Source organism: Scatophagus argus, chromosome 20 (assembly GCF_020382885.2).
Source record: "Scatophagus argus isolate fScaArg1 chromosome 20, fScaArg1.pri, whole genome shotgun sequence".
NCBI classification, from domain to species: domain Eukaryota; kingdom Metazoa; phylum Chordata; class Actinopteri; family Scatophagidae; genus Scatophagus; species Scatophagus argus.
Window position 1 is genome coordinate 11206818 of NC_058512.1, and position 21522 is coordinate 11228339.

A 21522-nucleotide genomic window follows, 5' to 3' on the forward strand; every position below is an offset into this window, starting at 1 on the left:
TCAGAAACCAAAAGGAGAGATAAAGACATTAATGCAAAATGTAAAGCACCCTTTACGCATCATGAGTTTAGAATACCTGATCCAGTAGTACAGTCTCTGGAGACACACAAGGGATCCTGGGAATAGCAGGAGAATATGGCCTGTAGAGGGGGAAGTGAGAATAGTGTGAGTCAACAGCTGACCACTGATCTGCAATTTAATAATAAAAAAAAAAAAGTCAAATTAATTTTATCTCAGCCTTCTCATAGTTTAGAACTGTGAAAATGTAAATGATGTATGCCCGCCATTTAACTACTCACTCAGTCTCATTATATAATATTTATTATGTTAGGTATTCTCCAAACTAAATCAAAACAAGTTCAAAACTGTCACATGCATGCTCCTTACCAGACAATTCAAATGCAAAAAACATGACTTACGTGGTACCCATGCCACCCTCAAAGTCTCTAAGGGTTTTCTTTGGGGAGAGGAAGTCATCGTCCTGGTCCTTGAAGTCATCAAGCTTCAAATAGCGTGCTCCATCCATCCCGAGCAACTCATCTCCTGTGGGCAAAATAAAGAGCTAAGAAAGGTGGAAGAGAAGCAAAGAAGAAAAAAGAAAACTTGCAAAGAACAGGTTTGCACACAATTAAGAGAGAAAAGCACGAGACCAGGGGAAAACAGGGCAAAATGATGTTGATCTCAGTTCTTCCACTCAGCCGTAAAAAGCTTCTCGTTACTTAAATCAAGTACAAAAATCTGCCAATTGAATTCACCCCCCCACACACCCCCACCCCCAATGCTTTAAGGCTTCTTTTTCATTTGTTTTTAATAAGTGACAATATCTTGAACTGGCTGATGTCCCCAGCTGAACCAAAATAATGTCACTTGACTCTGGATAGATGAAAGCAGTATTTATTGACACCACCATCCTTCCCATCCCTCCACCTTCATGAAACCACAAAAAAATGGTCACAAAACACTCTGAAATATTTGAGTCTAAGCGATGGAGTCAAACCAACAACAATCAGAGCCAATGGAAACCAAAGGAGTGAAAGAAGAGGACTAGAAGACACTGAATATTAACACAGTTTAGGACACTGCATGGACGGCAAACTGCAAGGCACCTGGTGATAGCTTTTATAGTGAGCATGCCCATTAAAGATGAAATCACATGTGGTGATGGTTGTTTCTGTGTAGGAGAAAATACCTCAATTATTAAGGAGGAATGATATTGAAATAATAATCATAACAACAATAGTAAACCATAAACCACTTCACAAAAAAAGAGCTGCTGACATACAATTAGACATTCATTGGTACAAGCTGCACAGGTAGACAAAAATGTTAAAGAGGAAAAAAGCAATACAATTAAACAAGTACAAGAACAAAACAGATTAAAAATGGAGCCTGCATATAAAATGCTGTTGTAAAAATTCCACTAATTTGATTTAATTCTGAATTTCTTTAAAGCACAAACACACTGCATAAACAGCAACTGTGCATGCTATTTGTAAGAGAGTGTCACAGCTGGGGCACAGCGTGTGTATAATCAGCTTATTGATCAATTAGGCAGTAAATGGTAGGAGCACTCATTTTCAAACTGTCTGGATATGGAAGAGAGCCATTTGTCTTTTAAATAGTGAAGATCTGTCAATAATGAATCCACGGACAGATGTGCACTGAACGCTGGTAAAAGGAAAATGTCGTGACTACATGCTGATGAAAAACAGACACTTTTTTTTAAAAAAAATAAATCTCTGAGCGAGAGGGAGAGGAGGAGAGAATCAAGATAGAGAAGATAAAGACAGAGAGGAGCAAACAGGGCTGGAGTTCAGAGCAGAGGAACTGATTAGAAAAGACAATTAGTGACACACAGAGAAAATGAGAAAGTGCATTTGCAATGAAGGCACAAGTTCACTAGCCACCTGACCGGACAAGTTAGAGATACAGACACAATCCTACCTAAGGTTAGCTGGGCAACCCCTACAAAACAAATGGAAAAGGGTGTTATAAACAGTCGTGTACATATTTAAGTTCATGGTACTGTGAAGTGTCAGTGTATGTCCCATACAGTCTTCTTCTACAAAAGTACTGAATCACAGCTGAAAATGAATTATCAAAGCTGTACAGTGGTTGTCAAGATTAAATTGGAAAACCTACCTTCATCTTCTGAAACATCCAAAATCTCATCAACTGTCTCAGGAAAACTCATCCGATGCTTCTCTGCAGTGATCTGTGAAGGGCAGGAGGAGGTTGCAAGAGCGAGAGATATGGCAGAGACATGAGGGAGCTGAAAATTATCGTGACAGTCATTTGATTGAACGTCTGAGTCACGGTGTGTCAAGGCTACTTCTTTGCGTACTGGTGTAACCATGCGAACCATGCATGATGTGTTGCTCACCGTGGAGACCGACTCCTCAGTAACCAGTTTCAGCACATCAATGACAGAGATGTAACCCAGTCGCTTAGCAATTCCCAGAGGTGATGTCCCGTTCTATACAGACAAAAATGAGAAGCATCATGCAAAATAGCTCCATAGATGTTTCAAGTAAAATCAACATCTGGTATTTTGCCAACCCTTAAGTTGTATGTCAAAATATAAGCATAAAACACAAAGTCAATAAACATAAATAACTTGCAAACAGAATGCAAATAAATGTAGGTATGATGTACTTAGGTACTTTTTACATACAATGTAACAGAGGGAATGCCCAGTGTTAAAGGCAAGATTCTAACAGGATAAGGTATTGCTAAAGGTGTCTCACCGAAGTAATCTCATTGGGCTGGGCTCCATGTTTCAACAACAGGGTGACAATATCAGTATGGCCCTGCTGAGCTGCCTGGTGCAAAGGGGTGTAGCCCATCTGGAGAAAAAAAAGAGGCAGGATGGTCAGACAAAAGAAGAAACACAGAGAGAGTTGCATATTAATCTATGATTTTTGCATCTCATTCAATCTGCTCATGCTGGTTAACTAATTTCTGGAGGTTAAGCAATGTTTTGATTAAGTTTCATAGTACCGACACCAAGCACCAGACACATACACATGAAACACAGCGAATCATTGGGTTCTTGTGCAGTCACATAAAGTCATACAGGTGAGATAGACAGAGCTTACCCTCGTCTTGCAATTGACGTGGGCCTGGTGCTGCAGAAGGAATTTCACCATCTTGATGTTGCCATAGTGACAGGCCACATGAAGGGGTGTGTAGCCCATCTGGGACAAAGATGGAGAGAGAGTTTGCTGTTGTTTCGTGGCTTTATTAATGAATCCTTATAGACAGCTTGGATCGTATTTAAAACTGTTACTAACTTTACCATGAAAAATTGTACAAACACTAGACAAGCTGATAAATGATTATGCATTCATTTAAAACACACATCATCTTCTTTTATAAATCAAATTTTTATATTGTATATTATACTTTTGTGATAGATTTTAAATAAGTTTTCAATTTGTAATATCTTAGCCCACATGCAGTGCATTAAATATTCATATTAAAATTTCTTTGGCTAAAAAAGAAATTATATTATTTCAAATTGGTTCTAAAATCCTGTGGCTCTTTTTTCCAGCCTCATCTTTTAAATCTCGTCAGCTTATAATACCCATTTTATCATTCCGTGTAGCAGCGGAAGTGGTGTAACTTACCCGTGAGGCAGCATAAATCGAGGCTCCTTGTTTGACCAGTGTGTCAGCGATTCCCACATGACCTTCCTGAGCGACAAGATGGAGTGGAGTCAATCCATTCTAAAAGCCAGGGAGGAATGAACAGGAAATATGAACAACATGGCTTTTAAAAACAGCATTTTCAAGGTATATTCACTTTCCTCGATACCATATAGTGTAACAACTATACAACTTTAAAAAGAAATACAATTTTGAAGGTTGAAAGTGATGTAAATCAAATTTCATTACAATATTATACCTTGTTTCCCAGATTCACATTGGCCTGTTTCGAAATGAGCAAGGCCACAATGTCGGGTCGCCCCTCCTGTGCAGCCAGGTGTAGGGGCGTGATGCCTTGCAGGGACTCTGCATTGGGCGATGCCCCATTCTGCAGCAGACAACTGGCCACCTCTATTTGGTTCTGCTTGGCTGCTATGTGCAGAGGAGTGTAACCATTCTGAAGTGAGAAACAAGGACATACAGATACACCTGTTTATGTCTAATCTTATATTAAAAACTGAATGCTGTTGTGAGAGAGTGGCTCAGAGCACAAAGACTGTCATGTAAGTTACTGTATGTTTAAGTATCACACACTCATTTGTTTTGGTATGTGTGTCAAAGATGGGTTGACATGCCATGATGGCCTGCCTGTGTGAGTATGTGCACACGCAAATGTGAGCATCTTACTCGGGCAGTGCTGTGTGCAGATCCTCCCTTGCTGACCAGGAGTTTAACAACATCCAAGTTGTTGTGATGGACGGCCACATGAAGTGGTGTCAGACCGTTCTGTTAAACACACACACACACACACACACACACACACACATATATAGACATGTACAGATATATAAGGCCACAAACACACAAAAACACACAGAGACATGTATATATGAAACACAGAACATAATAAATCACCTTTATGTGGGCTCTCCATGTAGCCTTGCAAAGAGTGTTTTATTGTGTTTGTGTACTTCAGGGAGCTGAGCTACAGGAAGCACAGATTGTCTCACCTTCCCAGCTGCGTTAGGGTTGGCTCCCCTCTCCAGAAGGAGCTCAGCAACGTCCACCTTTCCATATTTAGAGGCCACATGGAGAGGAGTGAAGCCTTTCTGCTCAAAAGATAACCAAATTAGGAGAAAGATATTCCATGCCTGTCATCATTGTATATTATAACCGTAGTTGGAAAACAGAAGAGTGCAGCAAGGCTTTTGTGTTAATTTTAATATTGTTTAGAAAATATGCATTTTTACTAATACTCAACATCTATAAAACTGTCTACATCAGAAAGGGATGAGGAGGAAAATTATAGAAATTACAACTAAGCATAATATACATCAGTAAGAGCGCCTGAAGTAGAAAAATTACAATGGATGCATTCACAATAGACCATTCCCAGACACAAATATTTCAGAAATTGCAGTAAGTAAGCTAAAATTTGTATCTTACCTTTGTCATCTTGGTCTGCTGTGCCCCAGCATCCAACAAGATTCGAATAGTGTGGATGTGTCCTTCACGTGCAGAGATGTGTAAGGGTGTGTGGCCTGCAGTGGTGGCTGAGTCGGGGTTGGCTTTGTGCTCAAGGAGCAGCTTGACAAGCTCCTTGTGGCCCATGCGAGCCGCACAGTGCAGGGGTGTCTGGTCATCCTGGACACAAGGAAGAAAAGGCAGTTATTTTTTAAATAGGAAAAGTGACGTTGTGACGCACTGGGTAATGAAGTAATACTACTGACCAGCCACCAGAATCTGTAACTGATGCATGCTAATAAAAGGCAATGACCTCCTGAAGAACAAGTAAAACTTTCTGTCCAGCTCAGGGAGGGAGACAGACAGCAGTTCTCTTTGTAGAGAGCCACAAAGTGAATACTCGGAGGAAGTAAGCAAGACTACACCGCTCGTACCTTTGCCTTGGCATCCACTTGAGCTGCGTTCTGCAGTAAGAACTGAGCAACTTCACAGTGTCCTGCTCTGGAGGCCATGTGGAGGGGAGTCTCCACTTTCTGAAATAAATACAGAATACATTAATAGTACGTCATTTGTATTTTATTTGTATCAATTACCACTTATTTTTGGACAGTGCCATACTCAACTTGTAAGCCAAGTACTTCTGGGCTTATCCTAGCCTACAAAAACACATAGCTTTTTATCTTAATCTTTAATTTATTATAAGTTCTATTCATTTTTGACCAAGTTTATTTTTTAATTTAAAAAAATCTTACTTAAATCTACCTTGTTCGTACAGGGGACATGGTTCAGACCAGTCTATTAATTTCGAAAGAAAGTCATGCTCAGCACTGGCTGCTGGTGAAAAAGAGACTTGAGACATCTATGGCTAATTGTTTAATGTTTGACCTACGAAATTAATCTTCTCAAGTAATTAATTATTGAATTCAGTGTGGAGTTCACTCTCTCTTAAAAGTCCAAGCATAAAAAAGGTACTTTGTTGGAGTATATCTGACCAAAATATTAATTCCCTCAATTAGCAATGTTGGAAAGCAATCTAAAAGAAAAAAGAAAAGACTCGAATTACTGCTTTGCATTTGTATAGGTTCAGGCACCAATCATGTCTGTCCACAATCATACAATATATGTACAGACTGATAGAGAACTTCACATGGTGCAATGTCTCCTGAAGCCCAATGTCATCAAACCAATGTGCTTGTGCTGGACTACAATTCTACAAATACAGATGTTACTGCAAAGAGGCTACACGTGCTGAGATTAACAGAAAATCTATACAATCAGCACAGTTTCAGGGTGGATACCGAAGACTACTGTCAACAGTCTGTTATCTGACCAAAAGTGAAATATGGTCTGGTCTCTTCCTGAGTTATGCTGCTGAATAATGGACAGAAAAGTGTTTTTGCTCAACGTTTTGATGTCACTGTGTGGTCCAAGAGGATATTTGTGACATATTTGAAGACATTCTCTAAAGCTGTTCCTAAGACATTGCATTCACAACAATCGGAGAAACAACCCACAGGGATAAAAAAGAACTTCAGTTCAGGTTGGGGGAGGAAAAAAAAAAGGGGACTCACCACATTGGAAGCATTTGGCGAAGCCCCTCTCTGGAGCAGGTTCTTCACTATGTTAAGATGGCCCATGAATGCTGCTACATGAAGAGGAGTAAGACCAGACTGCACACACAAACACAGATGGAGTCAAGGCTCAACAAACATTACCAGCTAACAAGGAGTTAGACAGGGGTTATAACAATGTAAATATACATCCCATGTCTTGTAGCTTCAAAACCACATAAGCTGCACATGTTCGACCATTGCTTGACCTTAAAGGTCCAGTTTATAGAATTTAGAGGCATCCCTTGTCCCCACCCTCCCCTTCACTAAAAAAGTGTCAAACATGTAAAACGCGTAATACACAAAAGGCTCTCTGTAGATTCAGTGTTTGGTTTGTGGGCTACTGTAGCAAAATGGTGACGCAACACGGCAGTAAGTGGAAGAGAACCCACTACTCATTCTATGGTAACAAAAAAAAACAGTGATTCTTAGTTTCAAACCATTCATTATACTAATCAACACATAACTATGAATATTATATTCTATTTCTGCCCCCAAATGCCACTGAATCCTACACAGTGGACCTTTAAATGTGCACTGAGAAGCAATAAGTACAGACACTAAATGCAGACATATGCTTGTCAAAAAAAGGGAGGAAACGCTTTATGAATGCCACTTGGGAGAAAGCTTCATTTTCAGACTCTCTCCCGAGTGGTCACAACGTCTCACCTCTGTGACAGCTTCCAGGGAAGCAGAGTGCTTAAGTAGCAAGTCCATGGACCGCATGTGGTTCTTCTTGCAAGCAATATGGAGAGGGGTGAAGCCATTCTGGAAATGAAAAGGAAAAACTAGGTGCAACTAGGCTACACAAATGCACAGTTCTGAAGTCACTTTATGCCACTTGATCCACAGATTCAAAGTTGGGTGGGCGCAACAGATTCATTTTCTTTCAGTCTTTTGCGTATCTTCAGTCAAATGGAAATAAAGCTGCACATCTTTAATGAAGTTGTTCTAAGCTACATGAAAACAACAAAACCCTAGAGACAGATAATCAAATTATACAGGACAATTATAGAGTTATCATTGCCACAATGCTTACTTCCTCACAACATGAGCAGTATAACAGACATCAGACTTAATTGAAAGTCTTTAATAATGAACAATAAAATCAACCAAAAACCTACCAGAGCACGTGCATTGGCTTTGGCCCCCTTGTCCAGTAGGACTTTGGCCATTCGATGGTGACCACAGTGGGCTGCTACATGAAGTGGGGTTAAATGGTCCAGTGTGATATCATCAATCTCAGCGTTGTACTGCAGCAGCTGCCTGACACAGTCCATGTGATCCCCCTGAGCTGCCATGTGGATGGGGGAAAGACCGTTCTGTTAGGAGAAAAAGAACGGGACACAGGAAAGGCAGAAAAATGAAAAAAATGTTATGATGTTAGATGTTAGTGAAGTCAAAATCAGTACAGAATTACCAACGACAGGAGTGGATAAAAGTCGATGCAGGATATCTTTCAATTTGTCTACCTTGGTCTTAGCCTGGATGGGAGCGCCATGTTCTAAGAGGATCTCAATGATGCGAACATGACCATTCCTGGCTGCACAGTGGAGAGGAGTCAGCTCATCCTGCGAAGAGATGAGTTAACAAAGAGGCCAGGAGCCAGGGGAGTAATTGCAAAAGTGTTAAACAACATGAGAGAGAGAGATGACCAAAGGAAGGGACAAAGACAGATGGTGGGAATAGATATGAAAAAGGTTAAACATGTACAGGAAACAAAATTCCAAAAGCTAACCAGTGCACTACCTTAGTTTTGGCATCGATCTGTGCACCTCTGTCCAGCAGTAATCTGACCATCATCACGTTGCCCCTCCTGGAGGCTATATGTAGTGGTGTGATGCCATTCTAGAGAAGCAGGGGAAGGAATAGGTCAGCAGTAATAATCATCACTGTTTAACAGAACAACAAAATGTATAGTGTTAAGATTCCTGTATCCTTTAGATTATTCTTCTCTGAACACACAAGTGAACCACATAATTCCTCTCAGATCAGTTTAAAAGTAAACTAACCTTTGGGGTGAAGTTTACATTGGCTCCTCTGTTCAGCAGCAGCTGGGCTACGCTCATATTCTCATAGTGAGCTGCAATATGGAGAGGTGTGAAACCAGTCTGCAGAGACACAATAGACAACTGTGAGAATAAAGGTGTAAATGAGGACATTTATGATCAATTTATATCACCTTTAAAAAACAAGGGTAAAGTACATGAAACACATTGAATAACAGTTCGAGACAAAATTCGAAAGTTAGACAACAGAAAGACGGTACTGTGCTTTATTTTCATAATAAAATAGCATTATTCTTTTGAAAGAAAGCTGTTGCATCAAACTGTATTAAGTAACTAACTGTATTGCTGTAATGTTCTGCATTTCCCTTTTTGGCTGATTGTGTCATCATAATATCGTTAGTAAGCCACAACTCCAGTGCACACACAGTCCCAGTGAATGTGTCTACCTTGCTGAGAACATCAGCGTTGGGGTCGTTCTGCAGGAGCACCGCAGCGGTGCGTGTGTCGTCGTTTCGTGCAGCGATATGCAGTGCGGGAAGGCGGACCTTGCCCTTGGTGCCATAGTTGATTAGCAGTGCCACAACATTCTCATGGCCCTGCTGGAGGGCTACAGCCAGGGGAGTGAAGCCATCCTGACAGAGTGAACAGCAAGTGAAACAGATGGGGAGATGACGGGAAAAAGTAGAGGAGGTAAGGACGTCAAGGACAGGCAGGAGTAAGAAAAGCTACATCTAGTGGTGAGATGCCATTTTAGAGAAGCAGACGCTTACTGCTTGTTTTTTTTTTAGCATGAAAACAAACCTCACTTACTTATATATTGCTTGTAATCTTATTTTTTCCATTATTAAAGATGCAAAATGTCAAAAAATGATAGAAATGGGTCTTCTGTCCAATATAAAATTAGTTAATAAGAGGATTTTGTTTTACAGTGTAACACACATTCCAATTTTGTTCTAATTTACGGTTGTTCAAGCAAGGCGTCACACCACATGTGAACACTTGATATTTAAGGAGGTTATTACAAGTCATCAGCAAGGCTGGTCTGGACAACCTTGAGAACAAGCTCCCAATCAAACAACCAGTTTGTAGAGACACATACCTCGGTTGGGAGACTCTGATTGGCACCGTTCTCGAGCAGGAACTTGACGACCTCTAAGTGATTCTCCTGCGCTGCCATGTAGAGAGGACTGAACCCTTTCTGTCAGGGCACAAATACATTATATGTAGCTACTAACACACAATAATATGAGCTTCAACCCATATTACAGGATGTGATGTTTATCAGGTGTCCATCTTTACACACATGCACACATTCATCCTCAGAGAAACTGCATGTAAATAAATTGACAACTCTCTAGCAGGTGTGTCACATATGCATACACAGAAATAAAACAGACACACACAGAGACTTCCACACAGCTTGCAGTGACTCACATGTGACTGGGCATTAACATTGGCACCGTAGTTGACGAGCTCAGCCACCACTTTCTCCTGTCCAGCCAGTGCTGCGATATGAAGAGCTGTGTTCCCTTTCTGGAGGTTACACACACCGACACACCAAAAGAGAGCGATAGGGGGGAAAATTACAGTGAATGAGAGGAAAATGACCGCAACCTATTTTAGATCTTTACAGTGAATAGAAATGTAGTTTGGTCAGTATTTTTTATACAACTTGTTCCCTCAACCTTTTCAGAAAAGAATGGATAAATATAGATGATCTGAATTCTTGGTCAGTCATTATTATAGTCATTTCTAAGTTCTCTAATTTCTGTAATCTTGTACAGCTGCATAAGCTAAGTTAAGAAAGGTGTTGGGGAAGGTGTGACTGCACTTTATTCACTTCAGTTCAGCATTAAATGTTACTTCAGATTAGTAAGCATACAGAGAGAACAAAGTACCTTGGTGGTGGCCTCCAGCTCGATGCCAGCGTGCAGCAGTTCCAGGACCATTTTGACATGACCTTCTTTAGAGGCCAAGTGTAACCCGTTGAGACCATTCTTGGGAAACAGAAATAGAGAGATTTAGTCACATCAGAGTTAGCATAAATGCATACAGAAATGGTACAATATTTTCTGAAAGGTTATCACCACCTCTCATGAAAGTGTTAATAGTTTATAGTAATAAACTACTGAACCTTTCATTAGACATAGGCATATCGGTAAAAGCTTAAAGCTCCAGTGATACGATAATGATCCTAGTTAATAACCAGGATTATTATATTCACAGTCCACATTAACTGAAAAGTAATTACCATATCTTTCAGGGCAACACGAGCTAAATTGTGGTATGGTGAATTAATGTAATAATATATACACACAAAGCAATACATTATATCCTCCTAGATATGTGATATGTAACAGATATGTGCAAAGAACTTTGAAACCTCTATATGTTCATGCCAAGGCCATCCATGGCCACACTTTGCCTTGCCCTCTCCTTGGCCTTGATCCTTGTAGTCTTGGCTATAGCCATTGACATAAGATATCTCTTTGCCAAAGTGTGCCATTTGTGCAGTGGTCTGAGAAACCAGACTATGGTGTGTTTGACTTCTGCTCCATATTCTGTTTTAAACGTAGGTCCTTTACTGATGAAACACAGTGTATCCTCCCATCTCATGTCCCAGTGAAGGCTGCAATATACTGCATGTACATTTTCTTCCAGCTGTGCAGAACATCAGTCGTCTAGTTACTGTATCACTAAAAATAAACCCGCAATGACAGCAGGAAAACTCAGTTCTGAGAAAACAAACAACCTGATGAGACTGATAAGCGGAGGATGAGTGTAGGCTTCAGGTGAGCGTGTGAAACAATCTCAGTATTGTCCATCTGTCTCTCTGGTTGGCTACATATGGTACTAGTAAAGTCTGACCTGACACCTGCCTGTTGTAACCAATATAACCACCAGGAGTCTCTGCTATCCAAGCAGTTTTAAGGTTTCTCATCAAACTGCGATGTCACTCAATTCAAACGAGTGAGATAGTCTCTCCACAAGCATGCGCAGAGTGCTTGGAAGCAAACTGTGTATCAGTGGCAGTTGCACTGTTAAATGTAGTGTGTGGACATCTGCTGTGCACACATGGGACTAAAGCTACAACACAGTGAGATTCAGTTTGTTTGTTCGTTTTTTTAAACACAAAAATAACCTCTTCAGTGCCTGCCAACACCTGTCTCGTAAACACCTACATTTATGAATGATGTGTATTCATACAAACATTGGTAGGTAGTTACCCTGATAAAGACTGGGAGAGAGAGGGAGAGAGACAGACTGCAGGGTTGTTATCTATAGTAAGGCCAGGTTGCTGCTGCAGAATCACATAAAAATACCACCTCTGCCCTTGACTCAGTATTCAGTGAAAAGTCATTAATGACAAGCAAAAATAGAACTCCATAAGGGAATGCCTTTAGTGCCTTTAGAAATACATGATCATATGGTGTAATTCTTCAGAAGATGACAATCTTAATACAGAGATGTTAATGACCTTTGAACATTGTGCAAAATGTAATGTGCATTTGCTTTTATTTCAATACTCATCTATCTTCTGTATCTCATCATCTGTCCGTCTCTCTGGTGCGTTTGGGTGCGTAGGTGTGTGCGTTGCTTGCATCAACACAGATCAAGGGACTGTTAACATCCATCTCACTGATAGTGTTTTGACTGTGTAAAAAAAGCACTTGTCCATTCATTCACCAAACGTCACTCCCACTCCACAGCCGTGCTCAACACAATAACACACTGGAAAGCTGGTGTTATGCGTCCTAACCGCACACATTCAGATGTTCACATTCATGTCTCAGGATACTGAATTTGTTGTGTTGTGGTTGTGATGCAACAAGGTGTAAGAGAGCAAGACAGTAGGGCTGAAGATTGAGGGAACTATAATCTAATGTATTAATTATTTATGCACACCACTTTACACAAAGATAGAAGAATCAGGAGGTCGAGGAGTCGTGAATTTTTAATTTTCTTTTTGGTCTTATTTCACACCCTTTGCTGATACTGCAGAATGACATTCCACTGAGAATATAGGGACAGCAGTGGTGCTTCAAGCTAATTTAAAGAGTAACAGCCAATTTTGTACAGTTTAGTCTTTCTCACAGGAATAAATTGAAGCTCCTAAGAACCATTCTACATTCAATCTGTTTCATGAACCATGGACCTCTTACTGAGGAAGGCCTTTCACTTTCCCACACACAACAAGGGGACCCATATGCTGCCACACCAAACCTTTCTGGTAGCATCCCTTTATTTATTGATTTATTTTTTTACAATTACATTCTTTATGGAATGAAGATCCATACTTATGAGTTCTCTTGGCAGATAGAACAAGTTGCTCATCTAAGCATGCAAAATTAATTCAATTGCAACATCACAATCTATTTAATCCCTGTCATCTAAATAGTGATCTTTTATCTCAATTTTTCAATGCCCACTTGAAACAGTTTTCACCTTTCAAACACAATATTACATTAAAGATATTTATATTTTTTGGCACAAGCTCCATCTTCTTCTGAGCTCCTCCACCATGCAGTTCACACTACATCATGTTTTTACAATATGGAAACCCAAGGAAGAGCCACGTTTCAGTAATTTTTCCAATTAGCAAAGCAATCCAGTTTGCTACATCACTCTATTGGTTTGTTTACATAGAAAGGTTCAGTGAGGTTCATTTGAAGTTTGGAAACTGCCTGGTTCATTCTGAATATATTCAAGGCTCATATTCTAATTCTAGCAAATCAATTTGTTGAGGACAATTTGAAGAAAGACTGAGTTTGTTCTTTATTTTTGAAATTTGTTATCTGGATTAGCATCTGACCTTGATATAATCCAGCTCTGGATTATATGGATTACATGAATGAATGAATTGAAGGGTGGTTTCACAGAAAACAACTTATGCTGCCCTTCTCTACAGGCTCATGGAAGATACTAACAATATCATCTAGGTGTAAAATTGATGAGGTGAAAATTTCTCCTGAGGAAAGTTCTCTGGCCTTGATCTACTGCTGCAGGGCGCTCAGGTTCAGTATTACTCTTTCATACTGACAATTTAAGTGCTTCACTGGCAAACCTAACTAAAATCATGCACCAATAAGTTCATTTATTTCATTTATCCATCTAAATTAAAACAAAAGTAAACAAATATCCAAATTTAAAAAAAAGACACAACATCATGCTGAAAGTTTTAAATTTACATTTTATATTCAAGAAAGAAAGAAAAAGTAATTCTGAATTTTTGGTGTTAGAGTGGGTGCTCCTGTGCAGGGTGCTATTTTTCATTAAGTGCTTTAATTGCTAAACAAATGTTGTAACTGATGTTGATGTGCCCTGATGTAATTTACCGTCTTCTTAATTGAAATCTGTGGGTGGTATGTTTTTTTTGTCTGTTTGTTTTTACTCCCACAATATACACACAGCTTGTGGAGACATGTTCAATGAAGCTATCTTACTTGATTAGCTGTGTTGATGTGGATTCCATTTTTGATGTGATCCAGAGCCTTGTCCAGGTTCCCTGATCGAGCTGCACGCAGAAAGCTGGTGGCTGCATCAGCCTGCAATGAACAAAGATGAGGAGAAAGACAGTGAGTATGTAAGATCAGCACTGTTTTACATAAAAACACAGGATATAAGACAGAGTTTACTTTTCAGAGCAACAGAGCAAAAATTGCACGTCTGAACCATCACCAGCTAGTCTGAAACATACTCAACATCAACTGATCCTTCAAAATGATCCAAAAGTACTCCATATCAGTACTTGATGTAGATGTTGTTGCACTAAAAGCCCAAGTCAGGTTACACTTCTAAATCCATTACAATAATCTAACAGTCACTTTAGGACAAGACACAAGGGTGGAAGCAGGAATTACAATACGACATTCATCGGCTCTCCTGCCCTCTGTAAAAGGCTAAAAATGTCAGACTCCTTACAGTCAAGCTTCGCCCACAATGCGGGTTTGGCAGACGTTCAGAGCTGAGCAAACTCCACCACGAGCTGGGCTGTCTGCATGTCTGATCTCAGAGGAAAAGCTCCTGCCGTGTGCACCTCACTGTGTGTCGGTGTTTGTACGCCCACCTCTGAATTCATTCATCAGTCAATAGTGGAATGCAGCTAACCTGCAAATGAGTTGTTTCCAATGCCCTGAAGAGAAATACTGCGTGGTGTACTGTACTCTTGACACTCTCTTTACCCTTGTCATCGGGAAAATGATGTATCTGTTTGAGCTGTTATTCTCAAGTGGTTTAATTATACTAAAATGCTGAAAGATACGCCTGCCCTTTTGCAAATGAATGAGACATTTTATTTTCTTCCCTCCTCACTTCACTTATCTGAGCCACTGCATCAGAAGCTAATGTTCCTGTGCCCTACGTTAGATTTTTATCTATCAAATAAACAAATAAGATCATTTGGTCTTTCGCCAGCATCCTCCCTGTCCACTTACCAGTCCTATTTTCCCTGAGAACCCTGTTTTCCTTCCAGTTTATTCACATTGTTATTATTTTTCACTTTCTGAAGACTGTAGGAGTGAATAAAAAGCTTTATGGCGTGTGTTTCATTAACTGAAAATCAACTCTCAGAAGTATACGACATATTACCAATATTATACAAATCCTGGTCATATCCAATAGCATTCCTTAGTGTCCTCTATTTCTCTGTAACTCTATTACCTTGTCTTCCAGCAGCGCCTACCCACAAAATGTCTGGGTATCAATATGTTCTATTCACTTACTCATCTTTGTGCTCTGAATGTGAGATCCAGACATGAGAGTCTGAAACCAATGAGAGACATCCAACAGCCACTGGCAAGAGTCTCTCTAACTTAACAACCCAATATATTGGTACTATATGCTTTAGGTGTCTGTCACATTATACAAGTTTCTTATATATTTATTACTATATGTTATGACTTTCATTCTACAGCCTCAAGCTACTTCTAATTTCACAGTGAATCCTTTTATGTTTCTCTTCTTCTTCATAATGAATTCATGATACGCACTATATGACTGATCACAGTCTCCACCTGCAGCCCTCCTCCTCCCAATAACTCCACCACCAACACTGCGTCATGAACCACTTCTCTATGCACATTCATCATCTGCAGTCCATGTTTCTTAATGAGCGGTGGTCATTTTGTATGTGTGTGTGTGTGTGTGTGTTGAGGCAGTCTAAGCCATAAGCTGACCACATTTTGCAGAAAATGAAAAATCTTGCAGCACCTTTCCAGAAACTCATTCTATACCAGTTTGAGTTCATGTTGCAGTCAGGTTGGAATTCATTTTCCTCTATGCTCTTCTTCTCCATGTTTTAACCACTCAATCCATTGTTCCTTTTATTCTCACCTCTCACAGATATTTGGGCTTTACATCAAATCCTGGTAGTTCCTGTCTACGTTATGTCTAATCATGGTGCCAGTAACACCAAATAATCAGATTACTAAAAACCTCTCATTCGGCATCACTCAATACTGTACACAGGAAGCCAGCCTGTACAAAAATCAGATTTTTCTTTTCCTGCTGCCTTTCCTGGCCTGGCAATTTTCCTTGCTTCTCTGGCTCACAAATTCTGTTTCCCCACTTCTATTAATACCATCATTACCTTTGCTTATTAACATCATTCATCACTTACTTTGTTACCATTTTGTTTGCTTGTTCATTGTCTTTCACAGGTGACTCCTATGTACCTCCTATGTATAACACAGGAGGTACGCTGGTTGTTTGTCACTGAGCATATGACACACTGCTGAGCAGGATGTTGAAACTTCACATTTTCAGAAAACCTCAACATCCGCACATATGAATCTGAGCTCCAAACTTCATACTTTTATTCCCAAAATTTTGAAATGTATAGAAGTGTAATATTTTTAATAACTTAAAATAAAGCTATTAAGCTATTGTAGTCAATGGGCCAATCTACAGTTTGTGCCAAATTCAAGCAACATTTCCACTCTATGATGTTGCAGACAATGACCAACTCAGATGAGCACAATGGAAAAATACACACATATCATGTGACTGAAACACACACACAGTGGCCGATGTAGACAGTCATAAATATTAAATATTAATAGTCTGAAATGTAAATGTACAGTAACATATATGAAAAAGGCTCTATTAAAAAGAGCATCTGACAAGTCTAATAAAAATAGACAGAAGAGGGAAAGCCAGCAGTAAAGCACAAATGAGAGAGACTACAACCTTGCCAGCAAGGCCAGAGTGGCAAAGAAGATTTCCCGAACACAATGCCCACAAGGACATGAAAAGAAGCGCCAACATACAACAGCCACCACCACCAGAGTGCAAAGAAGTCAAATTAAAAAAGTTATTTAACTGCATCTTCAGTTTTAAAATTAGAATTTTATCAAAAAATATGCCAGCAGAGGCAGTCACTTATTATTTTATCCCATTTCAAACAAAAATTTTAAAAAAATATATTGGTTGTGTAAATATGGGATTTAAAAGGGTGACATTTTTTGCAGAGCCTTAAGAAATCACACTACACCTGTTAATGAAACACACACTAAGTGCTCAAGAAATAAGCAAACTGTACACAAGGATGTATACAAGCATCATATTTGTTCTGCTCTAACCCTTAAAGAGTCGTATTCCTCAAGCTTCGACAACAGACTGACAGACAACGTGAGCAAAACGTGAGCCTAGATGACATGATTTCCTATGATCTCCAGAGACAAGTGTGTAACACACCACACCCCACACCACCTACTGTGTTTATGAAACTAAATCACATTTTATGGAGAAAATGTTTTCTGATTTTTTCCTCTAATGGCTCGGCCTCAGCTCTCTGTGATTCACAGGGTTTCCTGATGAACAGATCAGAACAGAACAGGAGCAGCCATTAGTGAGATGGCTCAGTTAGGTGTGCAGCTAGCAGACTCAGCCTGAACCGGAATGGGAGCTTGGTGAACTGCAGGTAGCATATAAGTTTTGAACTGCTGCAAGGAGGAGGTTTTCAGTCCCAGAGCAGGAAATGCAGGCTCAATAGCCTCTAATGACATCATGACAAAGGTGAGAGGACCACAGAGGAGTCAAAAAAGAGAGAGACCAAGTATGAGGCCAGACAAGATCAAATTTCAGACCGGCTTTAGTTCCTGGAAGTTTACAAAATTAAATGCTGCAAGAGAGATGTCAAATTGGCCTTCTCAGACACAATGTCAGAGTGGCACCATCGCACTCTGAAATGAAACCATTATTTCCAATGGCTTGTACAGCACAATGTGGCCTTTTCACTGCATCAAGCAAAGCAGCTATTGTCAGACTTCCTTTTTAATTGGTTTTGGTATGAAACAGACCAAAGCGTGCATTTACACAAATGCTGAAAAATGGTCTTTTATAAGTGAGAAATTTGGGTTGACAGAAACAGTTCTGCATAACACCTCTTGCCATTTAAAAAAGATATTAAGGCATTTAGAAAACACAACGATCAGATCAAAACAGAAGCTGTTATATCGGCTGTTTTTGGTGCAAATTTAAATGTGACGGATTTAATGATGAGAAAAAGTGTCAAATAAACATTATATTCAAATATTTCAGGACTCTCTGTCCATGAAGTGAGGCTTTTCTGTGCTGTGAATGTTCTGACTGAAGCCATTGGCAGAACCCTGGGTAACATGTATTTATTGTAGTGACAGCTCTGGTCACTTCTGATTCTGATACAATTTTATCACCACTACTTACTGTATATTTTGAATGAAATGCAGCAATGTTTTAACACCAAAGCATGCTTCTCATTGGTTGTAAAATGCACTTTATAGTTAATCCTCTTGTCTTCATTATCTTATTTCAAGAAGTTGAAGTTGACTTTTGACCTTCTGGTTATAAAATATAATCATCTCTTTCTATCCTATTACACATCTGTGTGAAATTTTGTCATTTTTAGTGCAGAAATATCTATGGCTTTGGCCAAAAACTGTTTTGTCACTGTCACAGCGACCTTTGATCACAGAAGTGATGATGATTCACTCATCATGTCCCATCACCTGTACAGTACTAACTCGCTCTCTCCCCCGGAGCTCTTGTGCTCCATCTTTCCTTAGCACTTCCGGAGCATGTTGCTGGATCCAGAATCTCCTACCCTGCCCTCCTGAGGCCTGGTACCACTGCTGGATCCTGAGCCCTCTATGGCCCTGCCTGCTGCACTGATAGTACTGCTGGATCCAGAACCCTCTCCATGGCCCTGCCTGGATCCTGCTGCTCCTGCTCTGCACTGTTCTCTCTATCCTCCCTGTCTCTCTCTCTCCTTTTTCTCTCTATCTCCCCCTCTCCTGTCTCTCTCCATCTCCCTGTCTCTCCTCTCCCCCCTCTCCCTCCCAGGCGGTCACAACAGAAGGCCGTCTACACTGAGTCTGGTTCTGCTCGAGGTATCTGCCTGTTAAAAGGAAGTTTTTCCTTGCCACTGTCGCCATATGCTTACTCAGTGTGGGGCTTTGCCCTGGAACCTGTTTTTCTCTGATTCTCTTCTCTTTGGTTGTTTGTGTTGTTTACACACCTGTAAAGTGTTAAGAGATAACTGCGTTATGAATTGGCACTTTAAATAAAATTGAATTGAATTGAACTGAAGTGTAATCAGTTCATCTTTGAGTTCAAGTGGACGAGAAGTGGAAGAAATTCGTTTAGTGAGTTGCTGAGATATCACTTTCATGAGAATGGGACAAACAGACAACTCAACATAAAGCTATTGCCACAGGGGAAGGCGTAAGAATGGTGGCTGTTTGTCATTGCGAGAATAATCAAGAAACTCATTCACATAATGCCAAGAAGCAATGCAAATAAATTACCTACAGACACATACACGCACACAAACTCAAACTAAAAATAGCTGTATGGATGCCACAGTATGTTAGTGTTGGCAGCAACAGGGAGAGAGATAGATCACAGTAATGAAACCTCATGGGTTTAAACAAAGACCCACTTCTACCACCAAAGACAGATTTTCAAGCAAACTCATACACACACAAAATAGGGCCAGACACAGAATATTACAAAGCAGAGTCCCACAGAGGAGGGTAGATTCATGCACAAAGCTACGGTACACATGATTCGCAGGCTCTGGTAGCAGGAAACAAAGAACAAGCCTCACAGGTCCCTGCTGTCAAATCTATCTCACGGTCATGAGGACAAAAAGAAGCAAAAGCTTCCCTGGTACTGTTCAATACCAGGGAAGCTCATGTTGTTTTTTTTTTTGTTTTTTGTTTTTTTTTTACCATAGGCTGTTTTAACAGGATACCAACCCCAAACCCTGGAAGTGTTAATGACATCCTCCAGCACGGATGCACAAGGGAGGAAGCTCAACACCTGGCTGCTGAAACCTGCACTGGGCAACACAGGGACACATTAAAACAACTCATCTAATTTATCACTTCTAATGTTGCTGGCAGCTTTTCTTCTTTCCCACGTTGTTCCACAGCTCTTCAAGCCATTCCCCAAATCCCTTAACTTGGCTTGTAACTGAAAAATATTACTTTGGCTGGAAGACCCAGAGTTAATGAAAAACACTGATCAGTATACTCATAATAAAACACCTGATTTAGACCGGCAGTGACTCTCTGCAGCTTTTTTTCACACACTACACCCTCTATCTTATGGAAGGATGCTTTGTTCGGCTTAAGAAGTATGAGAATTTTCTCAGTCTTCAGTTTATCAGAAAAATTCAAATCACCAAATTGATCTTTACTGGACAAGAAGGGTGTAAAAAAAATTGTAAGCTCAAAAGTAACTCACATCTAATGCTGTGACACAAATGTCTTGGAGTAAAATGTATATTATTTTCCTCCGAGACATAGTGGAGCTATAGAAAATTGAAATACTCAAGAAAAGTATGAGGACCTCAAATCTGTAATTAGGTACAGTGCTTGAAAAAATAGCACATAGTAACATTCCCACAATGAAAACCAATCACAATCCAGAAAAAATACAGAATGCAGTGAGTGCATAACAGTACAAACAACAGTGTGTTAACAAAAGTCTGAGACTGCAGTTACCAAACAAATACACAATAGATAATATATCTGCATGTAAGTCATTTTTATTTTAGCATGTTATCTCCTCTCTTGTTGAGTTCAGTTCTGTAATACAATATAACTGTGATGAACAACCAACACATGTTGGGACTGAAGCTGAGTAGTTGAAGAGTAAAGCTACCAGCCAACACAGTGGACCAGTCCAACATATCTTTGTGCAACCAGCTCCTTATCTACAAAAGGCTGCTCATCTAAAGCTTCATCTTAAAAATAAAGCATTGAAGCCTAAATAAAAGATTAAATGATTTCTTGAAATTAATATATTTTTCAGTGCGCCCAAATTCCTCTTTCCTTGTGAAACAGTGATGAGACACATCAAAACGAGGATGTTCCTGCTGTCTTCTCTATCCCGGTGCTAAAACAGAGCATCTGAAATATTTATAGCTTCTGTCAGGCCACTGCTTCTGCAACCCATTACAATCAGAGCATGTTTTTCCTTAGTTTTATAAATATATACAGCTTGATGTCTAGCTGCATGCACATCCAACACTCACACATGTATGTGCACAATATACTTATATTAGGGCAATAACTATATGTTATGCAGGTTTTGATTCTATTAAGTCTGAGGTACAAATGTAAAGACATGGCTGGCAATATACACACAAAACACACAAGTACATACAGTAACACAAAGAAACAAGGTAATAACAAGAGACTGAGAACATTAGAATTTAACACAAATACTGCACACATATTTACACATGCCTCTGTGCACATGTAAACGATTGATTTTACATGATTTTACTTCCTGCCTTGATGACAG

The 21522-nt window shown here is 39.8% G+C and overlaps 1 protein-coding gene across 5 annotated transcripts in view; it reads right to left on the reverse strand.

The window, feature by feature from the left end:
• Nucleotides 1-21522, reverse strand: part of ank1b (ankyrin 1, erythrocytic b) — a 63394-nt gene that overhangs the window by 20147 nt on the left and 21725 nt on the right. For 3 of the 5 annotated variants that reach the window (XM_046375354.1, XM_046375358.1, XM_046375355.1), the window contains 24 exons: nucleotides 14175-14276; nucleotides 10629-10727; nucleotides 10165-10263; nucleotides 9830-9928; nucleotides 9177-9362; nucleotides 8734-8832; nucleotides 8471-8569; nucleotides 8194-8292; nucleotides 7846-8043; nucleotides 7391-7489; nucleotides 6683-6781; nucleotides 5546-5644; nucleotides 5094-5291; nucleotides 4658-4756; nucleotides 4335-4433; nucleotides 3907-4104; nucleotides 3630-3728; nucleotides 3099-3197; nucleotides 2748-2846; nucleotides 2384-2476; nucleotides 2143-2215; nucleotides 1945-1965; nucleotides 420-543; nucleotides 77-140 (listed from right to left, as the gene is read on the reverse strand). In XM_046375354.1, the coding sequence (XP_046231310.1) occupies nucleotides 77-140; nucleotides 420-543; nucleotides 1945-1965; nucleotides 2143-2215; nucleotides 2384-2476; nucleotides 2748-2846; nucleotides 3099-3197; nucleotides 3630-3728; nucleotides 3907-4104; nucleotides 4335-4433; nucleotides 4658-4756; nucleotides 5094-5291; nucleotides 5546-5644; nucleotides 6683-6781; nucleotides 7391-7489; nucleotides 7846-8043; nucleotides 8194-8292; nucleotides 8471-8569; nucleotides 8734-8832; nucleotides 9177-9362; nucleotides 9830-9928; nucleotides 10165-10263; nucleotides 10629-10727; nucleotides 14175-14276 (2643 nt within the window). The remainder of the gene's footprint in view (nucleotides 1-76; nucleotides 141-419; nucleotides 544-1944; nucleotides 1966-2142; nucleotides 2216-2383; nucleotides 2477-2747; nucleotides 2847-3098; nucleotides 3198-3629; nucleotides 3729-3906; nucleotides 4105-4334; nucleotides 4434-4657; nucleotides 4757-5093; nucleotides 5292-5545; nucleotides 5645-6682; nucleotides 6782-7390; nucleotides 7490-7845; nucleotides 8044-8193; nucleotides 8293-8470; nucleotides 8570-8733; nucleotides 8833-9176; nucleotides 9363-9829; nucleotides 9929-10164; nucleotides 10264-10628; nucleotides 10728-14174; nucleotides 14277-21522) is intronic. The other 2 variants (XM_046375356.1, XM_046375357.1) reach the window with 1 other exon arrangement.